The 16806-nt window shown below is 38.2% G+C and overlaps 1 protein-coding gene across 1 annotated transcript in view; it reads left to right on the forward strand.

The window, feature by feature from the left end:
* The window catches only part of mgat4a (alpha-1,3-mannosyl-glycoprotein 4-beta-N-acetylglucosaminyltransferase A), a 63040-nt gene that overhangs the window by 10772 nt on the left and 35462 nt on the right, over nt 1–16806 (forward strand). Inside the window, exons 3-4 of the mRNA XM_084422339.1 lie at nt 8288–8455; nt 11170–11310. Of these exons, the coding sequence (XP_084278465.1) occupies nt 8288–8455; nt 11170–11310 (309 nt within the window). The remainder of the gene's footprint in view (nt 1–8287; nt 8456–11169; nt 11311–16806) is intronic.

Genomic DNA, 16806 nt, shown 5'->3' on the forward strand with positions numbered 1-16806 from the left:
ATATACACATAAACATATAATATAATATAATATAATAAAAATTATTTCAGTTATTTCAAAGGTTCTTATAGACGACAACAGCAAAATAACCAAAACCCACAACGACAGTGACCAAGCAAATAAATATAGTAAATAATAGGATAAAAACAACAAGTTTTTGGCCACAAAATTCATTTTTATTATGTATTATACATATATTAGTTATTATGTAAATCACATATCTTTCTCGTGCTCTCTCTGTCTCCCACTCAAACGCACACACATACAGTACGGGCCTGGTATGGACACACGCTTGCGTGTTTTCAGCGCTGCTGTGAAGATTTTATCAGTAAAATAGTTTAGCAACTTAAAAGCTACGTGACGTTTCTCACGAGGTGCAGATAAACGTAGACGGACGGACGGACCGAGGTAATTCACACATGCTTACTCTGTCTCTCTCTATATAACTGTACTAGACTGCTATCAGTGGCTGAAGCCTCCATTACTAGCTCTAAAACGACATTTTGGAATTAGCAACGGAGGCTTCGGTTGAGATGCGTAAGAAATTTGTCAAATTAGGAGAAAAACCTGACAAACGTCTTTAAATACATCATCTGAACAATTTTTTGAGGTGTGGTAACCGGCCTAACTCGGGTGTGCATTATTTTTCTTATAATTTAACAATCATTCCTTATGTTTGTGTAGCCTGACTACGTCAGACTTCCTACTTCCGCTAATTTCATTTCGCTCCTGTAGTCAGTCTGAGATAGCAGCCTATCTTTCAGTTTTCCACCGGCCTGAAAACAGCCGGGCCAATCAACGAACAGAGGGCGGGGCTGAGAGCCGTGACGTAGACGCTGATTGTACCGTGGATGCGTAGATTTACTTCACATAATCTGCAAAAGTCGTTCACAGCCATGTTCACTCCGGTATTTATTAGTTTTTGCATCATACATGTGTTTACAGTGGAAGTTAGATGCGAGCATGCGCATAACACACGCCATAACCAAATGTTATGTGATTGGCTTATGGGTAACCAATGATTTTAAACTTCAGACAAGCGCCCCCCCCCCGCAAGAGAGAAAACACTTCTCTATTATGCTATTCCAGACTCTGTCTACGAAGCAAAGTGAAGTAGCAGAGTCTGGTATTACCAGGCTAATGTTTGTGTGCGTGTAATTATACAAAAAAAATTGCTAAACATTTATTTGGAAAAAAGACATTTGAAAGATATTTATAAATAAGGCCATTAGGGTATTATTATTACTGTTACTGTGATCACTAACATTTTTAAGAATGGTTACTGTAAATGAGCCGTAGAGGAGGAAATAAAGAGGGTGGGTTAGTTTCCTTTGGCGAGCTGATCTTGGCTGCAAACAGCTGCAACTCTCTCCCTGTTTCTCATTTATTGTGTATGCGACAGAAGGAACATGTTGTGAACTTTGCGTATCCCTTTGGGTCTTGACCTCTGCACTCTGTCCTTGTTAAAAAGCATGCGTTGAAAGCATGTGACTGTCCTCTACAGACACTCTCTCTAACACACACACTCTCTCTAACACACACACACACACACACACACACACACACACACACACACACACACACACACACACACACACACACACACTGCTAACCTTGTGTTGCTGTATACCCTTGTCCCAGTGATTCTCAAAAGTGCTTGTGTCGGTTCTGCAACTTTGTTTAAATAACTTCCTGTTCCTCTGTTTAACGTGCAGTATTCATCATCATTAGAAAGTAGCGAAATCTAATTTCCAGTCTAAAGCAGCCAGAGGCTTCCTGTTTTAAAATGATAAACTTCAGTTTTTAATCTCTCATCAGTTTTCAGTCTGGCATCTGGTGCAACATCCAATCTACTTTAACCGTTTTTTAATTTCTTAATGCACATTTCTGGTCTAAAATGAAATGATTGATTGGTGCATGTTATTCCAAATATAAATGTTTGTTTAAAATGTATTAACTTTATCAGCTGACATCACTTACAGTAGGCCGCACTGGCTATAGGATACTATTGGCTATTGGTTAAATAGCTAGTATAATGTCATTGTTTTAGCAAACTCATATGCGGTCTGGCCTTTTTCCACTCAACTCCCAATTAGGGGTGGGCGATATGGCAAAATCTGATCTGCTTGGTTACAAAATAAAACATATACATAAAACCCTACTGTACATAACGGATAGCAAAAAACTAGGAAGACACAATTATTCAAATTAATTTTTTTATTTTTTTTATGTGGAAAATATAGCTTTTCATAATCCCCTCAAAAAAGTACACTGCTGTCACATTTACCGTTGCTTGCCAAAATATCGCCGTTTGAATTAAAATCCACTTCAATCCAATTCTGGAGTGTTCCATGATTGAATATAAAAGTTCACACATATTTCGCCCATGTTCAAGCTGTTAACGCAAATCGCCATGTTGACAGCAGAAAGCTGCTTGGTTTGAAGGTAAGTTCTGTGTGAGCAATGCTTCATGCAGTCATCAAAATTTCACTAATGTGACTTCGTTTTAATTAATACTACATGCTGGTCTGAAATTTGTTATTCTGATTGGTCAGTCGCAGAATTTTTGTATTACTTTTCTATAATGACTGCTAAACTCTATGACAGTTGTCCTATTCAGCTGATTTCCTGCATAACTGTGCCATACGTCTCAAGTAGCAGTGTAAGTGAGCTAATACAGTCAGCCAGTCATTATAGTAAACACAGGGTTTATTTTGTGATTTATATGACTACATTATGTCTTATTTCATTGCATAACATACAGTATTTCACCTCTTCGGGCTCCAGTCAAATCCCAATGGATAAAATCAGCTCTTGCCCTACATTATTTCCACCTCAATATTCTCTTTCACTCGGGCATATGTCACGTTATATAAGTTTAATGGGTTGCAAATGCAGTTTTCTGTTGTCAAATACACTGATTACTATGATGCCTCCAGATGGGTATCTGAATGGACCTGAGCATGTGTCTATATTGCCTGCTTTTTGATGATATATGACATTGTGCATCAAGACACATCAAATATGTTTGTGTAATGAAATACAGAAGCAACAACAACCCCATTTTAAAACCCATTTGGTGCAGGATTAAGATTATTTTCCTTAGAGCTGTTCATTAACATGCTGTTGACAGCGTGATTGAACAATATCTCAATTTTTTGTCATCTCTATGTAAATCAACAGCTCTTTTCTTAGCAAAGTAAGCTTTATCCAGCACCAAATGGATTTAAAAACTTGGTTGGAACTTTTGTATTACATCAGAAATGCAGTGAATGTCCCATCCATCACATGCACTTCTTGTACATCTGGGTAAAGGCCTGGGAGAAACAACGCAAAGAGAAAGTAGGCAGGGATGGTGGGGGGAGAGAAAAAGATAACAAGATTAGTGGGATGTGCAACAGTTTATGTGCTAATCCATTTAGAGTGGCTGCAGTCCGTCAGGATATTAGGTGGACTATCTGTGGTTGAGACAAACACTAGGGTAATGCTGATTTAAGGGCTGAGTGTCCTTCATGGCTGGTTTGTAGATTCTTGCATGATATTGTGATGCATAAAGAACTAATTGAGAAGTACTCTATACAAGTGGTTCTCAACTAGTGGCCTGGGTTTTCCTCAGTAAACTTCCAATGGGGCGCAGGATGACTTTAGTATTTCAATTAATTAAAAGCCCCTAAAGGGACATGGTTGTGGAAAAAAAGATTCTTGGGGGGAACGCAAACATTTGCGCAAGAACACAAAAGCGTTGACATACTTTTTCCTCCCATCTCTCTCTATATATATTTATATATTTATTTCATCACCATGTCCCTTTAGGGGATCTGTAGAAATCATATTTCATATTTTTCTTTTTCTCACCTCAACCAATTTATTTTATTGAAGAATATACAGTTCTTGAAACTTCAGGAATCGCTAAATGAAACCTGGTTAATTAAATATATCATCAGTCTGTACTTCTGTTAACAAACAGTTGGAAAACAAGCAGCTTTTCCATATTTACAGAAATAAACCCACAAATATTTTTGCCTATATGAGAAAGGGGGCCTTTCAATCAAAAAGGTTGAGAACCACTGATCTATACCAAACACATGCACTTTAAAATTTTGATTTAATTCGGGCTGATACAATAATTTGTCAATAATGCAAAAGTTTTTGTCCGACTGAAATTGTACCCGTCTGTTTTGTGAAATTGGACTAACAGACCTAGACTTGGACTTAGAAGTAGCTTGGCGTTGTTCATTACACGTTATCCAGACTGCAGTTGGCCTCGGCGTAGTGCGTTTGCTTTGAAAGTGAGAGGCGACGTATTCAATACTTAAATTATGTTTGTTTATGCCTTGTTTTATGTATATATACCTAGACAGACAGATAAATGAAGACTGTTGAACGTCTACACAAGCTTCATTATAACTGTGCTTGTTCTTGTGTGAACAGGGAATTAGAATCAAACAGGTTTTTAATGCTTTTCTCACTGCTACTATAAGACTTCTATAAATCATGTGAAACTGTATGGCGTTTATCAGGACAGGGAGGTTACTAAATACTGCAGAGGCGTATGTAGGTATGTAAACACAGGCAGTAAAGTGCTCCGGTTCTGACGTCAATTTCATGAAAATTTCCAAAGGAGATGTTTTTCTGCGGCGTGAATGGTCTGAGTGTACTGAGGAGGGAGCTCTGGATTGAGAAAGTGTCACTGAGATTTTATTGAAAGAAGTCTCTTATGGTTGCAGTTATTTGACCAAAAAAATACAGTAAAAACGAATGTTTTTTTACCATTTAAAATAACTACTAAAATAACTATATTTTAAAATGTACTTTATTCCTGTGATGGCAAAGCTGAATTCAGCATCATTACAGTGTCACATGATCCTTCAGAAATCATTCTAATATACAGCTCAAGAAACATTTCTTTTTAAGCAGTTTTTTGCCGCTTAATATTTTTGCGGAAACTGTGGTACATTACAATGTTTTTAATAGGCCTGTTTACACCTGGTCGCTTAATGCGTTTTCTCTGATTGGATAGCTATCCAATCGTAAAAAGACCAGGTGTAAATGCCCTCCGAAACGCTTTAGAGACGGATTTAAATCCGATCACCCAAACCACTTCAGGCGAAACTGGGAATTGTAAATGCATCTGGAATGAAACTGAAAGTAAGTCGCAGATGCTCAACACACATTTTCATTCAAAGTAGTGTGACTAAGCTGATGCAGCTTGTTCTCCTATTGAGGTCTTTGATCTTGAAATTAGCTGACGATAAATAAAACGCAGCGCATCTGTTGCTTTCATTGACGTGAACTCTGTTAAATGTGCGTATAGTCTGGGAATTAAAAGGAGTTTTTTCAGAGACACGTATGTAGCCAAGTGTAAATGCAACTGTTTTAACAAATCATATAGCTATATGATCAGTAGAAACACATGATGTGACCAGGTGTGCAGGCCCAATATGTACTGAGCTGTTCAGTATACAGGTTTTTGTTTGAGCCAAAACACTTTTCTCATCCTGTGTGTGTGGTGTAAAGCCCTTAAGGATGGAAGCAGCTGATTCTGCACACATCTATTGTCTCTCGTACATCACTCAGCCCCCAACAAGCTCTCTGCCCAGGGCCGCAGCAACACCGTTCATCTTATTAAACTTGTGGTTATGTGCGCGTGCGTGTGTACACTAACACATAACAGCCCTGCAGCCCTTCAAAGTGTGCCGCCTTAATTTAGATTACAACCTAGAAGCCTGAACACATCTTTCCCTCACTCAGCGTGATGTCATTTTCTTTACAGCAACACAGGCCTGACATTTACATTTTGTTTGCCGACGGTGTCAGATGTATTAAGAAAATCTGCTGATCTGCTAACAAACATGTAATTTGATGCCCTTGTTAGTGTTGGATGGAGTGCCTTTTCTCTTCAACATACTAAAGTCATTATCTTTTGGAATATGAGAGTTTCCCATTAGCAGTGGCTGATTGCCTGCCCAAACCACAGAGGAGTTCAGTAACAGTTCAGCTTGATCAGTAATGTGGTATTGAGCAGTGAGCTGTTGTGATTTTTAGATGCAGGCATGCGTCAGTCTTCTTGCATAGATATATTACTCAGAATTGGTTTACCAGACACCATGTTGTCTTGTGTAAATTGTATCTGTCTAGCTATATATTAGCTGTTTCTTTAACCACAGGAACTTTTTATAATTTGTGTATATTTTTTCAAATGTCCGACTGGCTCTCATTTTTGGCATTATTTCCACCACAACCAGCAATTTTACCACAGATAAAGTTTCTTTTCAAAAGGTTGTGTCAAAAACAGCAGTTTACTATGGTTTGTTAGACTATTTTGTCATTTAGTATACACTGTCATTTTGCTTTTTAATAGAAAATGTCATTTAATTCAGTTGGACAATTATAAGTCACAGCAAGAGTCATATTTCACTTAAAATGTGAGGAGAGTAAGGAGAGATGACTGACAGGGCAATGGCGGAGGATTTGGTGCACAACAGATCCTGAGCGCAATTGACAAATATCTTATCTTGTAAAAGGTTCGGTCAGTAACACCCGCTACCTATACAAAGGTCACGCGTGATAGAAATTTCGAAAAGCGAGCGCCACATTCAAAAGCGATTTCAATACCCCCGTGTAGAAAGCGGCTCCCTGATGGCTTTAAATTATAGGCCTATACACAGAGTAAGCGTGATTGTGAACTCAAAAGCAAAGCTAGCGCACATTCAGAAGCAATTCTTCTCCGCCCCCCTCCCGGTGTTATCTGTTCTGTAATACCGGAGTTGTCGCAAGTTTATATACCGGTGTGAGAATTTCCTCACTGTGACAACCCTATTATAAACCCTGTCCTACTGTAGCTGAAGGGGAAACTAAAATGCTGAGATTCTGGATCTTCGCAAAAGCCCCTCGGTTGTAAGATGAAGAGCTCGCTGGGAATGTAGAAGCTTGGGATAAAAGCGAGATCAAGAGGAAACCTGTGAGAGACTTGCGGAGGTCGAACAAACAGTCATTCTTCCAGCTGTCATAGCGGAAGTTCAAAGCAATCAGGCTCCCGTCTGAATGAAGAGAGTCTGACATTTCTACACATAAATCGATGTTCTTGCGGAAAATTGGACACGAACATCCTCACAAAAACTGAACCATGAGTTTTCCGATCCTTAGAAGAAAATCCAAGTTGATTTTGACCGTTTGTTTCAGTCAGATACAAACCACACTGTGGCACAGCCTACGTTGTGTGTAGAGCCAAAACATTGAGCTTCCTGAAGCTCTGAGACCGTTTCAGATGCATTAAATGCAAGGTCTTGTTTCAGGGTGAGGTCTGAGTCATTGCATGTTGAGTCTGCAAATAAAGCAGGCGGTGTTACTCAAGGCTAATCTGCTGTAACAGAGGGCACTTCCCACTGGCTCTGCCTCAGACCTCAAGCTGTCTCTCTCTCTCTCTCTCTCTCTCTCTCTCTCTCTTCTCTCGCTCTTCTTCAGCAGTAAGATAGCCTTCCTGGAAACCCATGTTTCACAGAAACTGATGGAATCAGGAAAAGGCAGGTCTGTTTCCTGAAAATAAGGCTTTTGCTGGCTTTAGATGTTGGACAGTTCTTAACGTTTCTGAGGTTATTTTTGTTTTATTCAGCCCAAACTTGAGACAATCCCATGTTGATGTTTGTTGATCTGTTTTTTTTTGTTGCAACCAACTGTTACACACACTATTATATATTGTTGTGCTACATCCAAACATTTTGAATAGTAAGCCTTGTCTTGGCTATATGAAAATGTAAATAATGTGCAGCACAATAAGGCTGGAATAGGGTTGGCGTTAGTTTTTTTGTTTGTTTGTGTGTTGTCTCTCTCTCGCTTTCGCTCTCATTCTCATTTGTGTTCATTTATGTAAATGTAAGTAATTCATATGCAAAACATATGTAAATATGTTTACATATTCCCCAATAATTCAACTTACTTCACCCTTAATGTTGGGCACATTTTCAATTATACCTTCTATCTTTCTGTTTGCCTTAATGCCTTAAAAGTTTTTTTGTGTAAATAGTAGGCGGCTACGTTATCACATTTTATTGTGTGAATTATTTGAAATAATTAAGAGCATTAATCATACCTCTCTTATATTTCCTTGCTTGGAGCAGTGTTATTTTAGTATTATTTGTAATAAAATAACACTGGCCTAGAGAACAACATAACTCAATAAAAAGGGGCACAACTTAACCCACTTTCCCGTGTGAGGACTTGAGCACTGCTTCAGTCTGGCCTCACGTTATCCTTCTCTCTCCATCCACCCCTCCTATTCTCTCTGCAGAAAAGCTGGTAGCCTATCAGAGGGAGTTTCATGCCCTGAGGGAGCGTCTGCGCGTGGCAGAGCACCGAACCCTTCAGCGCTCCTCTGAGCTCAACGCCATCCTCGAGCAGTTCAGACGTGCCATCGCAGAGACCAACGGCAGCAAAGATGCTCTCGCCAACTTCTCAGGTTACTGCATGTTAACAAGTACACAAAAGAGTTGTGTGTGTGTGTCATTATCAACTTACTATTATTATCTGTCATGCCGTAAACTGGCATGTGTATCGCATAAACTAGTGGGAACAAATATATGCTTTGTATAGCTGCTTCAGAAGGAATTCATTTATCTCCACATTATTATAGAATGCCAAAGTGCCCGTCCACTTTTTCAGTGTCCTTGGTTCTGGAAGTATTTTTTCCTATTTATATTTTTAAAAAGTCTTCGTTAAAGACTTGTAAGCCATGAACCAAAGCAACCCAGCTATGAGGTGAATTATTACATTGAACATTGAAGCAAAAAGTAGTATTTGAAAGTCGGAAAGTCTTTAATGAAGGAAAGAACTACAAGCCTGTGTAGCTTTGCAAACAATATAACCTAATGAAAACAATGGAGAAATATGAAACTATCCATTTAAAGATGTTGGTTGTGTATGTAGAAACAACATTTTTTGTTTATTGCATATAAACACAAAATAAGTAGTTTGAGAGTGTAGAGTAGTGGTTCCCAAACTCTTTGAAAGCATGGCACCGCAACCCAATTAATGTGTACATACATATAGAAAAAAAATGATCTAGTTGAGCAAACAACAAATGAAGCATAAACAGCAGCATGAATTTATCATAACAGATGGCCCTAACACCATGTCCTATCCAGCTGCGACGGCGACACTCGAAGATTCTGTTTTAGAAACGGTTTCTATTTCTGCGACGTCGCGGCTGGAACAACAACAGAAAGTATGATAATCTCAGGTGCTGTTTATATGCTTTATTTAATGTTAAAAGCATCTGTGTGAGTTTGAATATCTTTTGTGTGTATTTTACAGCCTTACTGAAAGCAACAATTCACCTCAGATCTTCAGAATAAATAAAAGTGAACAAGATGGTTCAAACTTTCAACTCACTGTTAACAGACAAGTGTATTCTATGACAATGATTGTTTCAGTAAAGTTAAAGGTCCCGTTTTTCGTGTGTTTTTGAAGCTTTGATTGTGTTTACAGTGTGCAATAGAACATGGGCGATTTGAACTTTAAATATGAATGAAATATATCAGTGTTTTTTCGCTTATGTATTTTCGTTTGGACATGCTCATAATGTTGGTGTTGATATACACTACCATTCAAAAGTTTGGGGTCAGTAAGATTTTTAATGTTTTTAAAAGAAGTATCTTCTGCTCACCAAGGCTGCATTTTATTTGATTAAAAATACAAACAAAAACAGTAATATTGTGAAATATTATTCCAATTTAAAACAGCTGTTTTCTATGTGAATATACAGTAAAGTGTAATTTATTCCTGTGATCAAAGCTGAATTTTCAGCATCATTACTCCAGTCTTCAGTGTCACATGATCCTTCAGAAATCATTCTAATATGATGATTTGATGCTCAAGAAACATTTATGATTGTTATCAATGTTGAAAACAGTTATTTACATTTTTATTTCATGATGCTATGATGAATAGAAAGTTCAAAAGAACAGCATTTATCTGAAATCTAAAGCTTTTGTAACATTTAACACTACCGTTCAAGAGTTTGGAGTCAGTAAGAATTTTAATTTTATTTTGGGGGGAAAGAAATGAAATAAATCAATACTTTTATTCATCAAGGATGAGTTAAACTGATCAAAAGTTACAGTGAAGACATGTATAATGTTAGAAAATATTCTATTTTAAATAAATGCTGTTCTTTTGAACTTTCTATTCATCAAAGAACTGCTTTCAACATTGATAATAATAATGAATGTTTCTTGAGCATCAAATCATCATATTAGAATGATTTCTGAAGGATCATGTGACACTGAAGACTGGAGTAATGATGCTGAAAATTCAGCTTTAATCACAGGAATAAATTACAGTTTAAAATATATTTAAATAGAAAAGTCATTTTAAATTGTCATAATATTTCACAATATTACTGGGGTTTTTTTTTTATTGTTTTTTTATCAAATAAATGCAGCCTTGGTGAGCAGAAGAGACTTCTTTTAAAAACCTTAAAAAATCTTACTGACCCCAAACTTTTGAACGGTAGTGTATGTTGTAAAAAGTTATTATGGTACGATTGTTATTTTAGGCTGTTTAAATTAGAAAAAAGCTGAGATTCTGCGGCACCCCTAGCTAGTTGTTGGCACCCACTTTGGGTATTACTGGTGTAGAGGACTGTCTTTAAATGTTTAAAAGTTTACGTTCAAAATCAATTCCCATATGAAGAAAATGAATGGGATATTTACTTCCAGAACCTGATTGTTGCACACAGAGCATCTTGTAAGCTCATTATTTTGACTAATTTGGTAATGTTTTCAGCAACCAATACTTGTGGTGAGTGCTGTAATTTCAGCTCAGTTTTGCACATTTTGCACATTTTTGCCCATAGTCAGCACATAAAAATATGTGCATGAGAATTACAGCCACATCTCTCAAATGCCTTAGATGATGTCTTGTAAAATGTTAACAACAGAAGAAACACACACCCCAAGCCAAACATTAATTTAGGGCAAATACTTGTTGATTTATGTTTCCAAGGAACATTCTTATACTTGATAATTCAGTTGTGTCCTGAGTGTGGTTTGCTTTCCCTTTTTGGATTATATATTTAAACCACTCCTACCTGCTTCTTAGTACTGAGGATCAATAAGTTAGTGTTTTGATGAATTTGAATAGGGTATTGAATTTTACTCTGGTTTCTTACAGATGAGACGCAGAAGTTGTTAAAGGATTTGGCTCACAAGAAGCCCCTCCAGGTGCCAAATATCTATCACCATCTGCCTCACTTGCTCAACAATGAAGGCAGTCTGCACCCCGCCGTACAGGTGGGCCAGGGACGTACCGGAGGTGAGCGAAACAACTTACTTCATCAGCTTTTCAAGTAGTCTGATAAACCAACTGAAATAGCACTTTCTCTAAAGAGAGTTTCTTTAGTGTGTAATGTTGCTGTTTGAGCATGAAAAAGGTCTGCTAAGTTACAAAGAACAAAGTCACTCCAAAGAATGTTATTCGCTATATCAGTAAGCACGGTTTCTGAACTCACTGAAACGCCTCGATTGTAGTCTTTAGTTTTCTTCCGGGATTCCTCATTAAAATAATTCCCTCACAAGACATATGCAACAAAAAGGGGGCGAGGCCTAGTTGAGTTGCATTAGTAGTGTGTTGAAACTTGCAGTTATGGTAAGGGTTGTGACATTTCAGAAACACGCTTGAAGCAGTTGACCAATCACAACACACTGGTCCAGCCGACCAATCAGAGCACATTGTGCTTTTCGGAAGGATGGTCTTCATAAGCCTCACTGACTTCTCACTGATTCTCAATATTATAGTAATGTAATGTCAACTGACTCCCTGTTTAGTTCATATCCAAATTAATCGATATCAAATCAAATCGAATTGAATTGGAATCGAATTGAAACACAAGCTTGCGAATCGAATCGGGGAATTTGTGACAATATCCAGCCCTAGTGTTTTGAACATTCAAGCATGAAAACCTATTCTAGTAGATCCCAAAAACAAAATCAAGTATAAATATTTAAATAAGCAATTTGAATATGATTAAACCATCGATTAATGACTTAAATGTGCTACTTTTCACTGTGCTTTAAGCCGGACTCAGACTACAGAAGTAGTCATTGTCATTTACCCCGTCCCGACATTTTGTGTACAGAGTATCGGTCGGCTCCGATATTATCTGGTAATGGGAGGCGTTTACAGATCAAATCTTAAACCTCCCGATCTGCTTGCTGACACATCAGGGCCTGACATGTTTGATATTTAGGATTTTAAATCGCCATGATTACGACTATGATTACGCCAGTACTTCCACAATAGCCAGTGAGAGGCAAGACTACAAGGCGACGGAAGTGACGGAACATTTGAAATGGCGACCACGAAACAACAAGCAGCTGAAACGGGTCCAGTGGACAACGTAAATGGAGGAACGGTTGGTCAAAATGACTGCCTTTATAATGTCTCCTCATATAATGTCTACAGCAAGTTGCCATGACACAGACAGTATCCATTTTGTTTAGATCCGCTTCCCCGTGAGATTACGTGAGGTGCTAAATCTGAAATGATAATCTTGAGAATATCTTGTAGTGTTTGATGCACCACGATTTTAGTGTGTTTGAGGGGTGGTTGAGGGTCGGTTAAAGGGGTGGTTGAGTATGATTTCACTTTTCTAACTTTAGTTAGTGTGTAATGTTGCTGTTTGAGCATAAACAACATCTGCAAAGTTACAATGCTCAAAGTTCAAAGTAAAGGGAGATATTTGCTTTTAAAGAAATCATTTTTTTAAGGACTACAACAAATGGCTGGTAGGAACTACAGACGTTCCTCACGGGTTAGTGACATCGCCAACCGTAAAATTTACATAAACCCCGCCCCCGGGAACACGCAGTCCATGTTGAGAAGAGGAAGAGCTGTCGTGGTCAAGCACATTTGTGAGTCAGCTCAAACTGTAGCATCCGTCTTTTCACATGCAATAGAAAGTCACTCTGAGTGCATCTCACAACAGTTCCTTTACGAGCAATTTATAGATTATCATGACAGAATATGCTAATTGAAGATAGTTAACTCCACATCAGTTACATAAATTCATCAACTAAACATTCAGAGACGTCCTGTTGCATTCTACATGTTGTCACTTCTTCTTGAGTCTCTCCATCTTTGTCTGACTCCGTTTAAACATAAAAGTCAGAACAGTTTCTGTCATTTTAGTGTGTATCTGCATGAGGTAATCGGAGCTGCTAATACACAAGAGCTCTTGAAACCCCGCCCTCTGTGTCCGGAGCAGAAGCTAATTTGCATTTAAAGGGCCAGACACAAAACGGTGCGTTTTTGCTAACCCTCAAAAAGTGCCAACTTTAACATGCTATATAAAAATATCTGTGGGGTATTTTGAGCTAAAACTTCACACACACACTCTGGGGACAGAGATTTATTTTACATCTTGTAAAAAGGGCATTATACCACCCCTTTAAGATTTAAAGGTGACATTATGCCCCTTTTCACAAGATGTATTATAAATCTATGGTGTCCCCAGAATGTGTCTGTGAAATTTCAGCTCAAAATACCCCCCAGATCATTTATTATAGCTTGTCAAAGTTGACCCTTTTTTGTGTGTCCCTTAAAATGCAAATGAGCTGCTTTTCCCCGCCTCCGTTCAGAAGAGGGTCGATCCTTTTACACGAGCGTCGGATACTCCAGCAATAACAAAACACTCACATAATGTCACTCATCCAAAATCTCAGAAATAACCAGTAGCGGAGTGAAGCCTGACGGAGAGATTCAGGAAGAGCTTGCGTCTTTTAGACGGACCTGGACGTTTCTGAATGGTTAGTGGATAAATTTATGTAGTTGTTGTGGAGTTACATTGATTCATCTCATCGACTTGCATGTACCGTCATGTTTAACTTTTGCACAAGTTGACAGTTCCTTGAGGTCTTTATAAGACAGCTGTGACATTTTTTTGGGTCAAATAGTGTTCTGCGCTCGTCTGTGCAGCCAACGACAGAACAGTTTGCATGCTTTGCTCAAACTTTTGCCATTGCGTTAGAACTGGTTACACTGTTGTAAACCAAATGGCGGCGCAGTGGGTGGAAACGTGCAGATTAAGGGGCGGTAATATTATAATAAGATCACCTTTCTACGTCAGAAGGGGAGCGAAATCTGATCGGCTTATTTTTTGACATGCTTGCAGAGAAAGGCTTACCAAAACAAAGTTACTGGGTTGTCACTTTTCAAGTTTTCTGGGTTGGTAGATTTTCATGAAATGTCACCTTTAAAAACTCCTGTAGTCTGAGCCCGGCTTTAGCCAAGTTCACTAGACAAATGCTAATCACTGTAATGGCCTTGTTAAGAGCTGTCATGTGAGATTTGTTTTTCACCCTCCATTTCTCACGTTTTCAGCCAAGCAGCGGGGTGTTGCGGTGTGCCGTGTCCTTGCTTGTCGTATTGTGTTACACGCCTGTTATCTACGGGCTGTCACAGGCCCGGTCAGTGTGTCAGAGCTGAAGCTGCAGCCAGCGGCCCTGAATGGAGGCCCGGAGACCTTTTGTCCCTCCTTCACACACCCACAGCAGGCCTATCAGATTCACATTTGAGGAATCAAGCCCTCCTGGGTTCAGCGAGGGTTATGGAGAGGACAGTTGTAGTATGTGGAAGCTGCAAGAATGGGAATCTTTTGTTGACTTACGAAACTTGATTTATAATCAGTGATAGTCTTGATTTTGAATCAGTGGTTTAAAGCAAACTGGTTTTGCTTTAGAACCCAGATTTTACATCAGACACAAAGCAAGAACCCAACACACTTCCAGAATTGTTATATATATATATATATATATATATATATATATATAAAATAACTGTTTTCTATTTGAATATATTAAAATGTGATTCATCAGTCTTCAGGCAGGGTCACATGATCCTACACAAATCATTCTAATATGATGATTTTCTGCATGGCTAACATTTCTTATTATTATTATCAAAGTTGAAAACAAAGAGAAAAATCTTTTACCAATCACAAACTGGCTTATCCACTTGCCGCGCTATTGGCGGGTTTAATCCAATTCAATTCCAGAGCCATTACGGCTCTGTCCAATTCCTTTTAACCTCTCGACGATGCTCAATGGCTTCTTTTTAGCAAACAAATCGCTCGAGTGGGTGTAAATACCACTAACTTTCATGTTTTTTTTTTTTGCATAAACTGCAAAAATTGCTTGATTCCATTGCTGCTTCTGCAAACCGCTGATCAACACATTTGGTTACACCTTTCCTGCCTGGAGTTTTCGCGTCGCTCTGCAAAGTATGTCACTCGAATCGTTGGTCTGATTGGTTTATCCAACTGCGTACAGAGTCATTTGAACTATGCCCGTTGATCACGCCTCTTGTGCAGTAATATATAGCAGACTCCCCAGACCAATGTTCAATCTTAAAAGATTGAGCTTGGTCTGGTGATAGCTTTTATCACGATTCTTTGATGAATAGAAAGTTCAGTGAACAGCATTTATTTGCATTTATTTATTAATTAAATTTATTAAAGCATTTGTTAAATAGAAATATTTTGTAACATCATAAATGTCTTCACTTTTGATCAATTTAATGCATCCTTGATGAGTAAAAGTGTTCATTTCTCTCTCTTTTTAATCTCTGGTACCATTGTTTCCACAAAAATATTAAGCAGCAAAAACTGTTTTCAACGTTGATATTAATAATGATAAATGTTTCTTCAGCAGTAAATCAACATATTAATATGATTTCTGAAGGATCATGTGACACTGGAGTAATGATGCTGAAAATTTTGCTTTGCATCACAGCAATAAATTACATTAAGTATATTTAAATGAGAAAACAATTATTTTAAATTGTAATAATATTTCACATTATTACTGTTTTTACTGTAGTTTCGATTTAAAAAAATGCAGCATTGGTGAGCATAATACACTTCTTTCATTAAAAAAAAGTTTCCAAACTTTTCACAGGTACGGTAGCTTTTACATTTTAATGTTATTGTTAATCATTAACATTGACTTTGAAACTAAACAGGTAAACTGGGATTTTCCAGCTCAGCACATGAACAAACACAGGACTAAATATAAAAATATGAAATCATTTTCTCCTCTCTTTGAGTTGTCAAGCCTATTTGTTTTTCTTCTCTGTGCACACATATGCGGTTAGTTGCATTTTGCATCACTTTCCACAACGGTACCAGTGCAGACGTACAACGATGTGCTACACATTTCTGGGTCACACCCAGTTGAGAACTACTGGATCATTTAAGAACTACCGGATTAAATGATCCAAATTAACCAAATACACAAGATTGGAAGACAAAATGTAAAAGTTTAAGAATCGCTTGAATGTAAATGTGCATACTGTGGGTTCCGTGTCCCCCTCAATGTCTATAGTGGTTGCTTGATTGGCTGGAATTTTTTTACTGGCGGAGTGACCAATCCACTGATCTGGCTAGTCGATACCATAAGCCTGGAGCTGTCGTGCTCTTTTGTGGTGAGCTTTATTTTGTTCTTGTTTGTATGACACATTGTACCACACTATACTGTATCAGGCGGTATGTGGGTTAACGACAGATGAGTTAAGTCAACGTCTGGATGGCTTTATTACAAGCGACATCCTATGCTGGGACAGACTGCAGTGAATGACAACAATGACGTTAGAGAATGTCAAAAAAAAACTTGTGTGACTGACCTCTGTCACACGAGGAGGGTGTTTTTCTAAGCATATAAAAAGAGTGAGAACTCGTTGTTTTTGGACCGGTGAAGCCCACCCATGCTTTATGCCCGCCTCCTCCAAACCCACAGATGGACCTCCCCTACTGGC

This window comes from Rutilus rutilus (genome assembly GCF_951802725.1).
Source record: "Rutilus rutilus genome assembly, chromosome: 10".
Lineage (NCBI taxonomy): Eukaryota > Metazoa > Chordata > Actinopteri > Cypriniformes > Leuciscidae > Rutilus > Rutilus rutilus.